General features: G+C 35.7%; 1 protein-coding gene and 1 pseudogene across 2 annotated transcripts; one reads left to right on the top strand and one right to left on the bottom strand.

The window, feature by feature from the left end:
- Positions 1–6,703, bottom strand: part of LOC123529908 (alanine aminotransferase 2-like) — a 39,129-nt pseudogene extending 32,426 nt beyond the window's left edge.
- LOC123529910 (BTB/POZ domain-containing protein 6-like) lies at positions 496–13,991 on the top strand. 2 transcript variants are annotated; one of them, XM_045310496.2, is made up of 4 exons: positions 496–781; positions 8,850–9,023; positions 10,419–10,504; positions 11,427–13,991. In XM_045310496.2, exons 1-4 carry the CDS (start codon positions 755–757, stop codon positions 12,520–12,522), a joined length of 1,383 nt encoding a protein of 460 aa, XP_045166431.2. In that variant the 5' UTR covers positions 496–754; the 3' UTR covers positions 12,523–13,991. The 2 variants fall into 2 exon arrangements, with proteins under 2 accessions (XP_045166431.2, XP_045166432.2); XM_045310497.2 differs by lacking the exon at positions 496–781 and adding an exon at positions 6,936–7,099.
- Positions 13,992–20,680: the final 6,689 nt, after the last annotated feature.

A 20,680-nucleotide genomic window follows, 5' to 3' on the forward strand; every position in this document is an offset into this window, starting at 1 on the left:
TTGAGTTTTTGGCATTTTAAGAAAAATCAAAGTCAACAGAAATGACTGAAAGTTACAATTGACCTTTATTTATACATACCATAAGTAAATCAATTAATTTCAAGCTGCGATTTTGTGTCTAAGTATAATTTTAGCAGTTTTCAAACACTTGATCTTTAAATTTACAGATTGAAAAATCTGTAGATTTAGATTGTCTGTAAATTTACAGATAATCTGTAAATACTCCACTTTCCTAGACCTGATTAATGCAGTGTTCCAGATAAGCTGCGTATCGGCGTACTTTACGCATAAAAATCAACTAAAAACGCACATGATTTCATTTTGATGCGTACATTATACGTACATGACTTTGAACTTACGCACAACATTAAAACTTGAAGCGTACCTTAATTATATTTAAATGAAAACATGTTGAAAACAGCTGATCACTACTTCCGTATAAACAATGCGATGGGTAACCGCTATTAACTTCGCTAAAACGTTCTACCTGTCTTAGAAACCATAAACTAGTCTACTTGAACATCTGCATCGTCTAGGTGCTCTAGAAATTTTATGTATTTACTTACCAAAATCAAGCGTTTGATCATTGTATTAAAACGAAAGTAGGCACATTATTTTTTATCATGGCTTCGTTCTGCCGTTTTTAAAAATAAAAAGTCGCATGTGGCTGTCACAGAATCTACCATTGCAAGTTGGAAAAAATCGTATCCTTGGATAAAACTCACTGAAAAGGACAGTTTATGGTGTTGTTATAATGTCTGTCTTTGTCTCTATAGTAACGGTAAGTATTGTTAAACGGTCAGACGGTTTGACCCCTTGACAGTTTGACCCCTTAATTTTTTTTTACCAAAGATGACACCTTGACCCCTTAGTGACACTTTGACCCCTATTTTCAGTGACACCTTGACCCCTACTTTTTTTTTATTTGACACTTTGACCCCTAAGATTTTTTGTGGCTAGGGGTATATTTTTCTGCAGTTTAATTTTTTTAATGTGCATGTAAGTCATTGATAAAAGCGGTATTGATGGACTTGTACAAGTTCTAGGCTATGAGTAGGTGACAAAGTATGGTTTATGAGTGTTGGTTTATGAGTGTTGGTATTACTAATAATGATGTTTCACAAACGTTTGCAGTTATCTAAGAAATTATTTAGATGAAAGTACTAATCATGTTAGTAATTAGATATACAGTAAATAACTTCATTTACTAATTGAAATAATAAAATAACTCTCTGTTCGAAACTTCTCATTTACTGGTATACTACTTTATTCATAATTGTACATTTTTATAAATAAATACAAGTAACGCTAAACTATTTACATGAAACAGAAAACAAATATAAAACATTATACAAAAGACAGAAGACTGTAAAACATAAAAATCAAACAAAAGACAACAAAGACACAAATAAGAAAAATACATCACATAAAACATAAAATACATTGAATAAGTACACTTTTTACACAATTTACATGAAACAGACAACATAAATATTAAACATTATACAAAAGACAGAATACTGTAAAACAGAAAAGTCAAACAAAAGACAACAACGACACAAATAAGAAAAATACATCACATAAATCATAAAATACATTGAATAAAATACACTTTGTACACTATTTACATGAAACAGACAACATAAATATTAAACATTATACAAAAGACAACAAAGACACAAATAAGAAAAATACATCACATAAAACATAATACACTTTGTACACTATTTACATGATGAGCACTGGTCAGTCTATTATTAAGCACTGGCACTGTTTTTTCAATTTAATTGCGTTTTAGATTTACATACGGCCATAGATCTCACCAACCCGGGCAAGAAAGTCTTCACACACAATGTCATGGTCATCGTACTTGTCCCAAAGCTCGCCAATATGATTGTCCATTGACACATACACTTGACGATGGTTTCTGATCACTGCCTGTTGAGAGACAAGAGCAACAGTGATTGATACCAACTTTCCTTCCTGATGAAGAAGTGGAACTAGCACGTAGAATGGGAGCGTGCTGCATCCAGCTTTCTGGTTGAGGCGCCGGTGCCAACCCTCACAGTCGTTGTTTGTGCATACAGGCTGCCTGTAGACACTCCACTCGTCACCCGTCCACAAACTTGAGCACAACCACTGGTCCCAGACGTATTGGAAGAGATCCCGCACTGGCTGCGAGCTGGTCATGGCACGGTCCCTCAGACGTTGGAACGCTCTCTCGATGTCCCGACCTGGTAGAAAAGGAAGGGCAAGTAGCTTGCTTATCAGCTGATGAACGGTTGTCCTGTCCTGGTAAGTTTTGGCGAGACCGTGCTCCTTCACATGACGAATGATGGACTGTATCAAAGAAGTTGTATCAGTATATAAATGTGTATAAGGTTATTGAATTATGATTAATTAAATCACTTTAATGTTTTGCTCACATTTTCTGTAAAGTTAATTCACTATCTTCGAACTTTTAAATATATTCAACTTAGATAAAAACAAGAGCTGTCTCCATAGGATGACACATGCCCCCGATGGCACTTTGAATTAATAGTTATGGTCGATGTTAGAGTTTAGGACCTTTGACCTATGGAGCTGGGTCTTGCACGCGACATGTCGTCTTACTGTGTCACACATTCATGCATAGTTATTTTAAAATCCATGCATGAATGACAAAGATATGGACCGGACACGCCCATCAATGCACCATCATGAAAAATGACCTTTAACGTCTAAGTGTGACCTTGACCTTTGAGCTACGGACCTGGGTCTTGCCTGCGACACGTCGTCTTACTGTGGTACACATTCATGCCAAGTTATTTGAAAATCCATCCATGGATGACAAAGATATGTACCGGACACACCCATCAATGCACTATCCTTTAACTTCTAAGTGTGACCTTGACCTTTGAGCTACGGACCTGGGTCTTGCGCGCGACACGTCGTCTTACTGTCGTACACATTCATGCCAAGTTATTTGAAAATCCATCCATGGATGACAAAGATATGGACCGGACATGCCCATCAATGCACTATCCTTTAACGTCTAAGTGTGACCTTGACCTTTGAGCTACGGACCTGGGTCTTGCACGCAACACGTTGTCTTACTGTGGTACACATTTATGCCAAGTTATTTGAAAATCCATCCATCGATGACAAAGATATGGACTGGACACGCCCGTCAATGCACTATCCTTTAATGTCTAAGTGTGACCTTGGCCTTTGAGCTACGGACCTAGGTCTTGCGCGCGACACGTCGTCTTACTGTGGTTCACATTCATGCCAAGTTATTTGAAAATCCATCCATCGATGACAAAGATATGGACCGGACACGAAAATTGCGGACAGACTGACAGACGGACAGACATTTCAAAAACTATGCCTCCCTTCGGGGGCATAAAAAACATTTTGATTTTAAGGAATTTTCATAAAAAATTAGCCTGATAACCTTTAACACCATACATTTCAATTAATATACAGTACCTACTAGTTACATGTTGTGAAGGTGAAACCCCATTAGGTAACATGTTTATTGTATTGTACCTAGATTAGAGTAATTAGGGGCACACTTCAGTTTACAGTGCAGTGTAATCCAATTATCACACCTCAGTAAGTTTTTAATCCAATCACCACCCTATTGATGGAGTTCAAGTATGCCTTTAAACAATAAATTAAATGATAGATAAATTTGATACCGTATAGCGGGTTATTTCTGCGGTCAAAATATTCTGCGTTTTGGCCCCAAAAATTGTGAAACAAATTTCTGCGTGTTTAATTTCTGCGTTTTCACATAAAAGGAAGAGAAATGTTTGCGTTTTTGATGCCAAAGAGGAGGTAGTTCCAGTGTTCACGAAAGACCCTGAATATTCACAGGACAGTCGGTCTGGTAAACATGATTTTTTTACAGGACCGGATAATATTTTACCAGACCGAATTCTTTTTAATAAATTTGGTATCTGATCTTTAAAACTGGTATTTATACATAGTCTTAAACTATATAGACATCATTACACGAATCTACATCCTTTTAATTTATTTCCACATATTAACTGAAACAGATTTCAGACATTAAGTTTTAAGGCTGTAAAAAGTCTCCCTGTACTTGGATTCAGTGTTGTTATATTTTCTGGTCCTTTTGGACCATGGAGTCCATTCAACATTTGTGTAATAGATTAAGAGTCCCGCTTAAGCCGTTGCTTGGGAGGCGTGAGAGATGTCCTCTCGCGAACAGACTCGGTCAAAACGAGTCTGCTGTTATTCTTCTTGGTTGCATTCTTTGCTTCCAAAGGATCTTTTTACAGATTTTATTCATATTCATTTGCTATATCATCGCTGTCTTTTCCCCCACAAGTCTAGTTTGCACCGAGTCACGTTGATGTTGACATATAAAGAGAAAGATGACCCGGAAATTCTGGAAATTCCCGTCTGGTTCCCGCGTACAAAAATCGAGTACCATCCGCGAGTAGTAAGCATCCAATGATAACGCACGTTCTTAGAATTGTCGTGACGTCGTGAGGGGTTTCCACTGTTTCTATTTTTAGTACCAATGAAACAAGCGCTTACTAAAATATAGTTTGACATCAATTTCTCGGGATTCCATGTTACAATTTAATGATGAAAGTCAAACTTTCTCGAAATCGCGGAGGACTTTCTTCTTATTTTATGATATTGACCTGCAATTTTTATCGGACACTCGGTCTTGTGAATTTGATATATCACGCCGGACCGGATCAAAATTTACCTGAAATGTCCGACGGCTTTCGCGACCTCTGTAGTTCCTCGCATGATCGGGCGTTGTGAGAATGATAGCGTATGAAAACAATAAACTAAATTACCGGTAAATGTTGTAAAATAACTTTGAATTTTATGAATACAGTGTAGGATATAATAATATGTGAATTGAAAAAGTCCAACAACAATTTCACAAACAACAACTGCAAACTACGGTATATCGGCATAACGGTTACTAGTACACTTATATAAAGGTTACTAAAGTATGTCGGTAGTTCATAAGATCTTCACAAGGGATTAATATGAACAACACAAGTGAAATTCGCTCAGTTTATTTCATTCACAGAAGAAAAATGTTTTCTGAGGGATTAACAGTTAGGACTTTGATTGACCATCACACCTAATTATATCATAATCGGTAATTGTCAGATTGCAACGGTAATTTCCAATAATTAGACCATGCGATTGTGAAGGGAAACATAGCATGAAACAACATTGATAAAAATAATGCAGATTTTTTGCGTTTTAAATTTTTGCTGGTTGAATATTCTGCTGGAAATATTTTTGCGATTCTACCGAGAGACCGCAGAAACGCAGAAATATTGCCCCCGTAGAAATAACCCGCTATACGGTAATCTGTTTAAGAATAATTGTAATTGATGTTATTTTTGAATAATTTTATATTTGAAACTAGTTTAATATTGAAATATCATTTTTATGAAAATACATTGAAAAATTGATAAACGTGAAACAAAATGTTATTATATTTATAATAAGTGTTAGACTTTAATTGCTCAAATCTTTTTAGTGAAATTTTACACTCCACAAAATATATATATTCATTTACATTAATAAATCAACAAACACATCCTTGATATTCTATCTATTCTGACTGCAATAACTACAATACTATTATACTTAGTAAATCTTATAAAATCATTTTGCATATATTTATCATTGACATTTTTTAATGCAACAAAACATGGTATAATGAACAATTATATAAACACTGCTTTGTGTGATAAAATATGTCCTTGGGTTGTCCAACAACTCTAATAATATTTATAGCTTAGTGGAAAATAATTGCATTTATTCCAACATCTTATCAAACATAGCCAAATATGTGTAATTCTGACAAACATCTCAAATGAATAAGTCAGATTCAGTTTATTATGAGTAAACAGAACATTAATTAGACAATGCAGTCCAGATACACAAATGAATTTACAAAATACAATATCAGTTTGACTCAGTTAGATATTAATATAACCATGGTAATATAGAGATATAGAGCTAACATTTTACACTTACCTGACTGACATGTTCTATGAGTCCATCTTTATCTTATAATTACTTGCAAATTAGCCCACTTACATAAAATTGAAATCAATGATTTCTTTGATTCAAAGTCATTCTATATTTTAATACAGCATTTATACTTACCATTATATCATTATCGCCTTTTTACATATTCTTTGATGTGTCTTGTGATGTCAAAATCTTCAAATAATGTGACTAAAATTGTATTATTTTCTGATGTCTGTTCCTTTTAAAACACTAAAATAATGTTAAATATTTGAGCCAGAATATCTGTCAATATTCAACAAAAACTGTAAAAGCTAAAAGCTATATAACATGTAAATTTTTCACTTAAACCAAGCAAATCAAAAAAAAAATAGGGGTCAAAGTGTCACTATGAAAAAATTGAAAATAGGGGACAAAGGACAAAGTGTCAAGGTGTCATCTTATTTTATTAGGGGTCAAAATGTCAAGGGGTCAAAACATCTTGCTACCGTTAAAATTACCCTTTATCCGAGTTTGGAATTTTGAGTTTACCCCCGTCTTCTGAAAAGTGGGGGTAATTACCCATGTGGTCAAAAAATTATCTGGAACACTGTTAATGAGCCACACCACGAGAATACCAACATAGTGCATTTGCTACCAGCATGGATCCAGACCAGCCTGCAAATCTGCTCTCTAAACTGCAATAGGGTTAAGAAGAAAATATGGATGTTCAGGCTGGTCTGGATCCATGCTGGCATGTGTTTGTGGCTCAAATGTTTATGAAAAGGTCAAATGAGGTCACAGGCTACTTTTAGTCTTACGTGACTGAAGGTGACAGACAAATGTCACGTAGACAAATCATCATCCAAACCTTGACTGAAAAAATTAACCCTGGAAATGACAACACATCATGAGTGACAACTAAAGGAAATACATATATTTCACCTAGATCTACTAAAATATGCTCCACCGGTTCGAAGATGTGAGATGTTGGATATTACTGCTTGGTTCCTGGTTCGTTAGATACGTCAGATCCGGGTTCCAAAAGAAAACGGTGTATCAGGTTATAAAGTTTTACGTAAAAATAACTTAACAGGTAAGGACAAAAAGTATTTATTAACTTTTCGCAAAGAAGTATAAAATACATTATTTTTATAGCTCTTTGCTTTTCGTTTGTTTCGTAATGAATGCAACATTATAGCATACAAAAAATTAAAACAAATGAAAATCAATAGCCTAAGATATTGAAACGCAAGAAAGGGGCGTTATTGATTTACAATAGGCGTGCTCGATTGCATGAATTCGGGCCACCCCCAGATTAGCGTACGGTGCCGGACGGCACCGGGTCCACCTGGGCAGCCCCCGGCTATGGAACAATCTACGGACCAAACAACACCGACCTTATCAGGGACGACCGGGGCCATGTTTCTGAAAGTTCTAGACCAATATTTTTACAAAATATTTAGTTAATTTAATTGGTAAAGCCAAAGATGAACATTGAACGAGGATAGGCCTACCAACAATCTACGGACCAAACAACACCGACCTTATCAGGGACGACCGGGGCCATGTTTCTGAAAGTTCTAGACCAATATTTTTACAAAATATTTAGTTAATTTAATTGGTAAAGTCAAAGATGAACATTGAACGAGGATAGCAGTTCAGTAATCGCCTCACACTAAAAGATTCTGCTGACAAGATCTCACTTTGACATGATAACATGGCTTGTTAACATAATTAGATACTATTTGGATAAGTTAACATCGAACTTTAGTGGAGCTTTACGAAATTATAATACGCTAGAAGTCACATGTTTTAACATGATAAGCCTAACCCTTGTATGATCGTAAGAGGCGACTAATAGGATCTTAACACTTGGTTTTGCAGTAACTCTGTGATTCCAACAGGTATGCAAATTTTGATTCCATACCTCTTTGTTTTTATTTCGATTTAATGAGATGTGGAACCAAAATTTGTAGTCCTGTTTGGCGCCATATTAACTATACTGTGTTGGTGCGCTGTAAAACCGAAATAAATAAATAAATAAATAAATAAATAAATAAATTTTAACATAACACGCTCTGCAAACAATACCAGTATATTGACATGGTCAGGTATTATAGCGTTTTAACACAATTAGACATAGTTTTGACAAGTTAACAATACAATGCCTGCTATCTAAAATAATAAGGCACTGTTTTGCAAAGTTAACACCGTATTTTGACATAATCATTGAGCATTGTCTTTTTTAACATAAGACGCTGTTTTGATATAACATCTATACTTCGCTTTCGTTTAAAGTATATATTTTGTGGAATTGAGGTTATAACAGGAAAAGAAAGAAGAAAGTTCAATGTTTCATAAAAACGGTCATGTGACAAAAGCTGCTTCTTTCTATATCTACACTCAATGAATATAAGTAATTTAATGCTCGGCAGAGCCTCTAAGACTAATTATATCATTTTATACAAGTCGTTAGATAAATAAATAAATAAATGGAAAAACATCGGCATCTCGCATTTTACTAATTTATTCAACATGTTCAACTAGTTATGAAATGCGATATAAAAATACCTCTTGTCTTATTCTTGACGATTCGAGTGACCGTATGTTTTACTATGGACAACAGACAAGATGGCAGTTAAATTATGATCATCTTATCAGCCTCGTACACAAACAAGAACACATATTCAAAGACTGCTATAGATTCATAGATTCAACAGAACTATTATCGGAAGAGTACCCGGTCAAAACACTGATTATGAAGTACGGGTTTTCGATATGTGATAAAGTCCTATAGAGTTACCTGGGTAAAGTTTGCAGTAATAAGTGCGAGCCTTTTTCAGATGGCTGAATGCAGTCCAGCTTCCGACTGGCAGAACGACAAGACTCTAGCGGAGGCATGCCGACACATGCTGACCAGTCGCTTAGCAACCGATGTTGAGTTTAGCGTTGGAAATGAAAAAGGGATTGTTAAGGCTCACAAGTTTATACTTACATGCCGGAGCTCAGTTTTCCAGGTTTGTCCTTGTCGTATTTCCATATCTAAATTAATTTGAATCATACAATTAGTAATAGTTATAGTATGTGTGAGAGTGTGTTACCAGGATATATCAGAGCTAGGGGTACATCAAGGGTATTTTTCTCAGCACATATCGTCGAGGCCGGTAGGCCGAGACAGATATGTGAAGAGAAAAATAACGAGATGTACCCCTAGCTCTGATATATCCTGGTAACACACGAGCATACATATTATAACTGTTTTATCGCATAGTTTATCATTAAAATTTATATATTATTTTCATTTAAATTTGTTTATTATTATTTTTACTATTTTTATTCCCTTTCTGCGCCTCGCTGACTGAAACACTAAAACTTCTGTTTTAGAAAATGTGTTCCCCAGATAAAAGTACCCAACAAATTTCTACTTTGGTTTTAAATCTTTGCATTTCATTGGCCAGACATATTGTAAAACTTGTTGTTTTGTTTGTAAAAAAAATCAAAGAAAAAGAAACATTTGAGAAATCTCAGAATTTCATATATTTCATGTATTTCTGAATTTGGCAATGACTATCAAGTTTTTGAAATAATCTAGTTTATTTATTCTTTTACTTTATAAATGTAGGTGTTTGTGACAATTCTTTCTCTGTGAACTGTAAATTGGAGCTAAAATCATTTTTTCTTTGAAAAGAAAAAATTATACTCCCTTGATAGGACCTCAATAGAGAAAAAGTGTTCCGATATATATCGGAACAGTTTTACTGTGCTGATATATATCGGAACACTTTTTTTCTTATGAAACTCCATAGAGATTTCCGTGTTGATATATATCGCAACAGTTTTGTAAGATATCAGCACAGTTTTGTAGTAATAATGTGTGTTACTATGTATAACATGCTGCAAAGATCAAAGGAAAATTGCCGCACTATGCGATAATACTGTATAATGCTCACGCAGGTACCGTAATGTTATATTATTTTGGATATAAAGATAAAATTGATGAATGGGTTGACCAAACAGCGGAACACTTCCGAGAATATCTTTTTATAAAGTGGATGCAATCAGTCCAAAGCGGAAGACGCTTTGTAGAACTTCTTCCTGTATATATACTTCTGATTTAACTCTAAGGATCTTGAAGTCTACGATGGAATTTTGTTTAAGCCGATGCATACGTGAGAAGCGGTGCACATCTCATTGCCTCTCATAAACAAACTCTGTTAAACCAAGTCTGTTATTATTTTGATTGTATGCTTTCTGTGCTTCGAATGGGTCTTCTTACTGAAATGTTGTTTTTTTTTATGTTAAGATTGTACCAGTTACACAGGTTTTAAGTTCTTTTATTGCGTATTCAGTTATCTTCATTTTTTTTCACAGTAGGCGTTCTTTTTATACCTAATTGTTTGATATATTTTCAGGCAATGTTTACAAATGATTTTGCAGACAGCAGAGAAACAATTCATGTACCTGATATAGAACTGGATATATTTGAAAAAATGCTCTCGTAAGTAGATTCTATATTCCAATGTGACGATTGAAAATTTTGATAAGAGGCAGTGACATTTTAAGCGAACGTTTTAAGCATTTTAGCTCGATTTTTCGAAGAGTAGGTAGAGCTATTGGAATCACCAGTGTGTCGGCGTCCGCGTCCCGATTGAAACTTCACACACTTATTCACAGTGATGAGATGACTTGCGATGCATACCGGGGTTCAGAGCTCTACTTTGCATTTTTAAAAAAGTATGCCCTTTTTCGACAGAGCAGTCTTTGGTGCAGTTGTGTGTGTAAGCCGGTAGCTGAGTACCCACTTAAGGGAATGGATTGAAACTTCACACAATTGTCCACAGTGATTAGCTGACATGCATTGTACAGGTTCCGTAACATTTTGAACATTATGTTAATTCAGTTGACAAGTCTGTTGAATAGCCGAGCGTTGCTGTCCTCCCACAGCTCTTGTTCAACATGACATTTGTGCAACTTTTCTTTGTATATTTTCTATAGATATTTTCTATAGAAACTATTGAATCACTGTAACTCATCCAAGCTATAAAAGTTGACCAGCTACTGAAACTGCCCAAGAAAACATATCGCTGACAGTACACATTCATGTTACAAGTTCATGATCTTTACTCTGAATTAAAGTCCCATCACATAAAAAAAACAAGATTGTAACAAATGACCCAATTTCCAGCAAAGACCTGCTATCGATAGTGTCTCTTGATTCAAGCTTCGCTGAACCTGGCTATTGGTAGAAACATCCGTAGTTTCTCAGAGCAGAGTAAAACAAACAAAATAGAAATAAAACAAAATGAGCTCTGTTGAAATGCTTTAAAATATTATTTGTAAGGCATATAACCAAAGCATTTTGAAAGCCTTTAAACGAACTGCATCACAGTGCTTTATTTTTAATGATTCGTTTCTTTCAGATTCATGTATACTGATGAAACAGAAATAACTGGTGAAAATGTCCTACCATTGCTGTACACTGCCAAAAAATATAGTGTTCACAAACTCGTACATGAATGCCTCAGATTTCTGGACAAGGGTAGCTCGCCGGAGAACATATGTGATATTCTGGAACAAGCTCACATCTACGACGAGGAGGAATTCCAAGAAAAGTCAGTCAGATATATCTTAGAGAATGCCGGGTATGTTCTTAAATCTTCTTCGTTTCTAGAACTGTGCCATACCTGCGTTAAAAAGGTCGTCACATGCGATGAATTACAAGCAGACGAAAGAACAGTTCTGGAGGCTGTTACAAGGTGGGGAGAGCATAGGTGTAAGAAACAAAATTTAGAAAATAGTAATGAAAATCTAAGGACTGTTCTGGGAGATATATTATATCTCGTACGATTTCCACTGTTAGGGGAGACTTATTTTACTAATGTTGTATCCGACACAGGACTGCTTACCGACGCTGAAAAAGTTGAACTGTTCAAATTTTTCTACAAATCAGGTTTCAAAACGGATACGTTTATTAACAAAAATAGATATGCACAAAGAGAGATGTCACAACATTCCATTGCGCCAGTGAAGAAGTCGGACGATAGTTCTATCCAAACTTGTATGCGGTTTAACCGCGTGTCTGATGACGGTTCCTGGTGCTGCAGCGGGGAACCAGATGCAATAGCATTTTCGACCAATCAAAATCTCTGGATTCACGGAACTTTAGTTTACGGCGCGTACATTGGTGAAGGTACTTATGACGTCACATGCTCCATATATAATTCTTTAGATTCCGAAATGGTTCAGATAAGAAAGCAAATCAAGACGAGCGAACATCAGTTAACATACGTAGTTTTATTTGAAGAGGCTGTGCAGGTTTATAAAGATAAGAGGTATTCCGTGCTGGCGAAATTAACAAATCCCGATGGGATTGACACATATCAAGGAACAGAAGGTAACTCATCTGTCAAAGTCGGTAGTGTTAAATTTACGTTCTCAAAATCTAAGCACAGCCGCAATGGTACAGATGTTAAAATGGGCCAAATAGCAGGTCTTTTATTTTCATCTGTAGATTGATTTTGAAACGTCATGTGCACAGCTTATGATAAAGGCTTTCTTAAATTTTACAAATTGCAACTGAAAATTATTATTTTTTACACAGAATATCAGACTACCAATATTAAATTTTATGCCAACGTTTGACACATAATGCAAGAAGAATCCTGATTTATAGAAAGGAGAGAATAAACTTGTTTGTTTTGTATTTGGATTTCATATAGAACCAAATGCCAAGAGTACATACTGCCTGTACAGTATAACAGTAGGCCTACGCATCACTTTATACGCTGAGATTATACAACATAAAGAATTTGTCTGCGTAGGAACATAGCAAATTTAGTAGATCAGGATCGGTTAGACATCACAAAATATTAACAGCAAAGAAAGTGGAAGTGTAAGACAGAAAAACAGGAGCGACTGTAGAAGTTCTCCGAAGTCGGTGCAGTTACTTGACTGATTTCCATCAACCTTGGTCAGAAATGTGATTTGGTTTACACAGGGATCATCAGAGCTATAACAGGAAAAAAAGCTTTAAATGATTTCATCTCATAAAGCGTTTGATGTATTTTCACAAAATTTTCTCATGCTTGTTTACACATCTCAGATATATTCCACTTCACTCAAAATTCGAAGGGAATCTTAATACAATTGTACAATTTCAAATAGTAACTTCATGAGCGATACAAGTTGTCTGGACCTCTTGTATGCACGACACTTTTAGTCGGGTAGTTAGCATTTTGCAAATCGTTTTGACGCTACTGGTCATTCAGTATTGGGATAAAGAAAATGGGTTTTTTTTTTTACATTGATCCGTTTTTTCAACCTCGATTTTGAAACTAACATTTCTTTTATTATTCTCGATAATAGAAACCAAGACCGGCACAAATTCGAGAGTAACAAAACTTAAGACAACGAGCCCTTTTATTCCGACTTTAGCTGATGAACAAAGCTACAATAAAAGATCAGGATTATTAACGGGAACAACAAAGTTGAAACATGTTTTCCTCCTCTTGTATTAATACATATAATAAAACTGCAACACAATTGGGTTTAATCATTTTGTATGTATACTTGCATATAAACAGTCTTTGCCAGTTTCCGGTGTGGCTAGTAACGAAAACATACCGATATTGTTAAACATACGGTTGAACACGATGAGCTAGGGTTTATCAAAACAGAATTATTCAATCTACAAATATTTTTTATCTAGTATGATATTCTAATGAGATCATTTCTACCGACTATGGTATAATCTATGGAAGAAATAGGTATGCGGCACCGAATTTCATACAACCTGGACGAATTTCTCTTTGCAAAGCTTATATTTCTGATTACATTGCATTTCACAGAAGACGAGAATAAAATTATGCACCCATGACCAGTTAATTTCCATGCTGAAATGTAAAGTCATTACTGTAACATACTATGCATGCATCGTTCTGTATTTTCTAAAATAGACCAATAATTGAAGTTATTTAAGCGTTAAATATGAAATTTTAAGTTTTTGCATCCATAAACAGGACTGGTAACACGATTACGGGAGTACTTGAAACGAAGATTGTGCATGCATCCGGATACTGATTTACGGTAAGTATTTTAATAGCAAAAGAATTTTAACATGGTGCATCCTGTATAGGTGTGATATCATACGCGAATGTGTTTGCCGGACTTAATATTTCCATGACCGTTCCTCCTCCATGAGCTCTCGAAGAAGCAATCCGTTGATAAGTTTTGCAACTAAGCTAAACATGCTTTTGCGTCCATATATGTTGATAAACTTGAAAGAAGTAAGCATTTTAAAATTTGAACAACTGCGATAAAATCAGCGGAAAGACTAGACTGTTTATAAGAATGGGTAATTAAGGCTAAACCTGACCTACAATAGAGAAAGCGACACTTATTATATTTTGTCTGTAAATACGAACTACCTTTGTTTTTATGAATCCACTTAAAATAACAGTTTGACGGCGGTTGCTACAATGATTATGAAAATTATGTACGCTTTAGTTTCAAAATAGTACAGTACAGCTAATATAAATGTAAACTGAACCCATCAGTACAAATGAAAGATTACAAACTGCAGGGATATAATCAGAAAATATGCAGTACTTATAACAAATAATTATACACATCAAATAAAAAGGATATGCAATACATTTAAACGAAAGATATATGAATTCAACGTTTGAATTCAATATTCAATGATTTTTGAAAATGAAAATGTAAGAAATGACACGCTAGACTTTCATGAGAGGGAACCATGGCCGTTGCTTTCATTACAAGAGCTTTAAGATAAAAATTATGAAGATGAAGTATAAAAAAGGAAACTATCCCCTTAGACTTGTTTGTATAAGGGTATGCGTGCTTCATTTTTTGACAATTTTATAAACTTTTTTTTTTGTTTGGTTGGTTGGGGTTTTTGTTTTGTTTTAAAATAGTTTAATCAAAGTTTTATTGCCAAAGAGAATACCGCGACCTGGCGATCAGACAAGACTTGAAACTGCATATCATGACTGGTCGTAGGACCTTGAAGATTTGTTATGTGATCATAAAAGACTTCTTACGATTGCCGAGGCCCAGTCGCATTGATAGCTATATAGCGTTGTCCGACTGATTACAGCTGGTCGTGACTAGTCGCGAAACTTGTCGTGGCTGGTCTTGCGAGCTGTTGTTCATATTCAGTCAATGACAACGTAGGACCACTCGAGACTTGCACTACAACGATATAACGACTGTTGAAGACCTACCTAGGACAGGAACGGCCAGTTTTGTTGGTCGCAAACATGTTATTGAAGACGATTAATAGCCTCTGAGCGACGAATTTAGTCGCTTATTACATGTGTTTACCTGTTTTTAGTTAGAAAATATTCTGGTATGGACGACAATTAACCTTAGATAGATCTACATTTGCATATAGTCAGTCATTAGTATAGTAGAGGTCCAATTCTGGCACAAAGCCGTTTTGTGTCTCTGCACGTAAGGGCGTTCCAGTCAGGTATTGTTTTTACAAAGAAACTATTTTTATACACATTACTATTGGCAAGTTCCACTTTATAGCACTGAGAGGGTACGCCATATTTAACTGTAAATAGTTCTGCCCAAGAAAACATCCTCCAGCAAGACTTAAATAGGTTACAGCTATGGGAAAGTAAGTGGGACATGGAGTTCAACCCCTCAAAATGCACTGTTATGAACATAACAAGGTCAAAAAACCTTTTTAAATCAAAGTACACACTCCATGGCCAAGTCTTGGAAACAGTTCCTGATGCAAAGTACCTTGGGGTCACTATATCCTCAGATCTTAATTGGAATAAACACATCAATTTAGTCACGTCCAAAGCTACCCGAACACTAAACTTCATCAAGCGAAATATCCCATGCAAGAACCCAGAAGTTCGAGAAGTAGCTTATAAAGCCCTAGTCAGGCCACAGCTAGAATATGCTAGCTGTGTTTGGAACCCTTACACCCAACAAAACATCCACCAGATCGAAATGATTCAGCGGAGGGCAGCGCGATGGGTAAATCATGACTACTCCCCTTACAGCAGTGTCACAAACATGCTATGTCAGCTGAGATGGCGTACCCTTGAAGATAGGAGGTCTGATTCACGCCTCCTTATGTTCTACAAGATAGTGAATGGTTTGGTTGCTGTGCCACTCCCCCACCCCCCTACGTCAGCCCCCCATCCCGTCTAACAAGACATATGCATCCCCACTCATATACTCAGATCCTCACTCCCTGTAATTACTATAAGTAGGCCTACTCTTTCTTTCCAGCCACCATAGTGCAAGCCCCCACCCTAAATCAGTTTAAGCAGGGTGTGACCAAACCTGTGCACAATGCTTAACATGATAGACCTGTTTTTAAACTGCTTTTATCTGTAAATCTTTCTTGTTTTTAACACTATCAACTGTATTCATACTTGCAATACACATCGTGTATTACTTTTATCCGCCTATCCAATCTACTTTTAACTTCTTGTACAGACGCTGAGCTGCACATAATACTCGCCGAGAGGAGTGTTGCAGTATAAATAGATAGATAGATAGAAAGATAGATAGATAGAGTTATTTGTTTGGAATTTGCTTACTATATATTGCTTGTTTTAAAATCGTCAAATGTTTTCACTTTGATTTGCCTTTTAGCTGGAATTTTTTGAAGGAACTCGTCAGCAATGATTGCTGGTACCATACAAATGCGATTTAATGGACAAGGAGAATGTTACCTTGCGGTTCTTGTGCGACTGAAAGAGGTAGTGAAACGTGTAATGAATTAACTTGTTTTTTCTCCCATGACCTATACCTGTGTCGATGGATGGCTACGCTGAACCCGTGAATGAAATATACGCCAACTTGCATCAAATTGAATTTTTGTGATGTCACCGCGTCTTTTGTTCTAGGTTCGCAGATGTCAAAGATTCAAAGTACAGACTGAAGTAAACATTTAATCTATGAGTTTCTGTAGCGGAACTTCAGGCTGAGCAACGAATTTCCGAACAGTCTACTGAAAATGTAATAAATATGGCATTTTGTTACATAGACCTACACTCACACATGAGTATCCACGTAACTACAACGAGCATTTAAATGATTAATGATGAACAGAATCTAGTATTGACCGTTTCTTAACTTTAGCAATATTTTATAATACTTTTCCCTCGTTTCATTTGTTCCCAAAATCCGAATACAAGTTGCGAACGAGGCTTTTATATTTAGGGCCTACCCCCTCGAAACCTTAGAAAGAATTCCTTGCATTAAAGCATTTTGTAAATTAATTTTGCACGACAATTCTAATGTAGATCTACACGATAAAGAAATTCCTCCTTTTAAGGTCGCAGACTTCAAATAACTTGCCCCTCACAAATGTGGGTTCGAGCCTTAATAGGGGCGTAGAATTCCTTTTGCTAGGAAGCAATCCAGTTGGCTTACCGTTACGGTAGGTCGGTTGTTCTACCTATAGGAGCTCGCCTGTGATGAAATAATGTACGGAGGGGCACATGGGTATTCCTCCACCATGAACAGCTGGGTTGTCGCCATATGACCTATAGCTGTATAATAACAACAACAACAACAAAAAGAAGAATTAAAATATGTTTATAGGCCTACTGTTTACCAAGTATATTCAATGCAAGTAAAAGACAATAGTCTTCATTGACTTCATTGAAAAGAATAGAAAATAAGAGAAGAAAATATATTTTACGAATATAATGTATTATGTATTTACATTATGTTTCGGTGAAAAATTTTCATTTATGAAAATAAAACATTGCTTTTGAATAAGCAAGTAACATCAGCGCGTTTTGTAAGATAATTTCCCCTTGTTGTCAAAAATCGCAAATCACAGAAACAACAAAGTCCATGCAACAATCTTGAATATTTCCTCGATTTCTTTGGGTACATTTAGAATATCTTTGGAATTCAGTCTTTTTTTTAAAAAAAAAACTATGAAATTTGTCCAACATTTTATTTTAATTTAACATAACCATTTGTATACATACTTTTATACTTGATTCACTGCAAGATACCAACGCTCGTATTCATAAAATATATGATTTTTAAATTTAGATCGGTCGTATTATTACTCGCCGTGACTTCGTTAATGCAACATTAGTTTCCATATTTTCTGATTTGTGCATTCCATTTTTCTGTCCACCACCATCCGCAATATCATTGCGTTAGTCGTTACACTGCTCACTCTTCCCACGAATGAGTTCTCAGACATTTTTAAGTTCCATGAAAAGTTATCATTTTTGTCAACATTTAACAAATTATATTAAATTGTTAAATACACGTTATCTACCTCCTTCTTTTTCGTTATTTGTATAAAACGCATTTTATTCTATGAAAACTTAACTTGAATACCTATAAAAAGCAATATATATAATATGAGCCGCGCCATGAGAAAACCAACATAGTGGGTTTGCGACCAGCATGGATCCAGACCAGCCTGCGCATCCGCGCAGTCTGGTCAGGCTCCATGCTGTTCGCTTTTAAAGCCTATTGGAATTGGAGAAACTGTTAGCGAACAGCATGGATCCTGACCAGACTGCGCGGATGCGCAGGCTGGTCTGGATCCATGCTGGTCGCAAACCCACTATGTTGGTTTTCCCATGGCACGGCTCATATGCCGATAGATTTATTCGTTCCTTCCACATTTATTTCTACAAAACATATAAGAATCAGTAACCGTGCAGTGAAAAAGTAATTCCTGTACAAAACGAACTCTTTACGGAATGTTTATTAATTTGTACATATACATAAATTTATACTCTTAATTTAAGATTTTTATCTGCTACTGCAAAAATATGTTGGAATGGTACAAGCAACATTTTGTTGTTTGATGTTGTACACACGACATTTTTGTTGTTTGATTGTTCTACCGAGAGGTCTTCTGTAAGGTTTTCAATCCAGTATAAAGATTGGTAATTAGAAATATTTAAGTCATATGTATAATACCAAAGAGCTATAAAACGAATATTTTATAGTTCTTTGATAATACTAAATCTAATGTGATTCTCACCGATACTAGTGAAAGCAACAAAAATATGCATTTCTCTGGACTTTTCGTACATATTTAATTCCTCATATAGAAGATTAGTTAACTACTGTCGCCTGTTTGTGACTCCATGAGTGGTGGGAGCATGTAGATTTCGTCTTGTCCGTGTGTCCATCCATACGTCCGTCCGTCCGAAGTTCGTGACGCGCCTAGCTCAAAAAGTATTTGATATAAATTGATAAAACCTTGTATGAGTCTTTGTCATGATATGAACCTGCGCACCTCTTATTGTGCGCATCCCCGCCCCCACCCCATATACATTTGGTCTTGTCCGTGCGTCCGTCCGTCCGAAGTTCGTGACGCGCCTAGCTCAAAAAGTATTTGACATAAATTGATGAAACCTTGCATGAGTCTTTCTCATGATATGAACTTGCGAACCTCCTATTTTTCGTCTGGATCCGCCCCCTATTTGTAGAGTTATGGCCCCTGAAATAGTTAAAAATGCACATTTTCACCTTGTTACACGCCTACCTCAAAAAGTACTTGATATAGATTCATGAAACCTTGCATAAGTCTTAATCATGATATGAACTTAGGCACATCCTATTTTTCATTTGGGTCTTTCCCCTATTTTAAGAGTTATGGCCCCTGAAATAGGCAAAAATGCCCATTTTCACCTTGTGACGCGCCTACCTCAAAAAATATTTTATATAAATCAATTAAACCTTGTGTGAGTCTTTATCATGATATGAACTTGTGCACCTTCTATTTTCTGTCTGACTGTCTCCTATTTACAGAGTTATGGCCCCTGAAATAGTCAAACATGCACATTTTCACCTTGTGACGTGCCTGGCTAAAAAAGTATTTCATATAAATTGATTAAACCTTGTATGAATATTTGCCATGATATGAACCTGCGCACCTCCTATTTTTTGTCTGGCCCCGCCCCCTATTTTCAAAGTTATGGCCCCGAGAATAGTCAAAAATGCTCGTTTTCACATTTTGACGCGTCTAGCTCAAAAAGCATGTAATATAAATAGTTGAAAAGTCTTTGTCATGATATAAACTTGCACATCTCTTACTTTTTGGCCAGCTCCACCCCCTATTTTTAAAGTTATGACCCCTGAAATAGTAAAAAATGCACATTTTCACCTAATTATGTGCCTAGCTCAAAAAGTATTTAATGTAAATTCATAAAAAATTGCTAGAGTCTTTATCATGATGTGACCTTTCTCACTTGGCATTCTTCTTGAGAATCTTTGTGCTTATTACAGAGTTATGCCCCTTGAAATAGCCCAAATAGTTGATTTTTTGTTTGTGATGCTCATAGCTCAAAATTATATGGCCTAGAATAATGAATCCTTTTCATAAAATGTATGTTTAGGCTAAACCCCATTAACACTGCAAGCATTTGAATTATTGCCCCTTATTTGTGACAATTCTACCAATGGGGCCACACTCTGTGTCCTACAGACACATTCTAGTTTCACAGATATTTTCCAGAGGTTTTTTTTTCTCAATTTCTCTACTGTAGATCTTCAGGAATAATGTATAAATTTATGTCCCTGATATTTTCTAACAAGACCACTGACGTCATCTTTTCAAGAATGCGCAAAATGACGTGCCTGATTTAAGTTAATTCAAATTTAGTTTTTCTCTATTGCTGAATATAATGAAAGA

The sequence above is a fragment of the Mercenaria mercenaria genome, chromosome 13, assembly GCF_021730395.1.
Source record: "Mercenaria mercenaria strain notata chromosome 13, MADL_Memer_1, whole genome shotgun sequence".
NCBI classification, from domain to species: domain Eukaryota; kingdom Metazoa; phylum Mollusca; class Bivalvia; order Venerida; family Veneridae; genus Mercenaria; species Mercenaria mercenaria.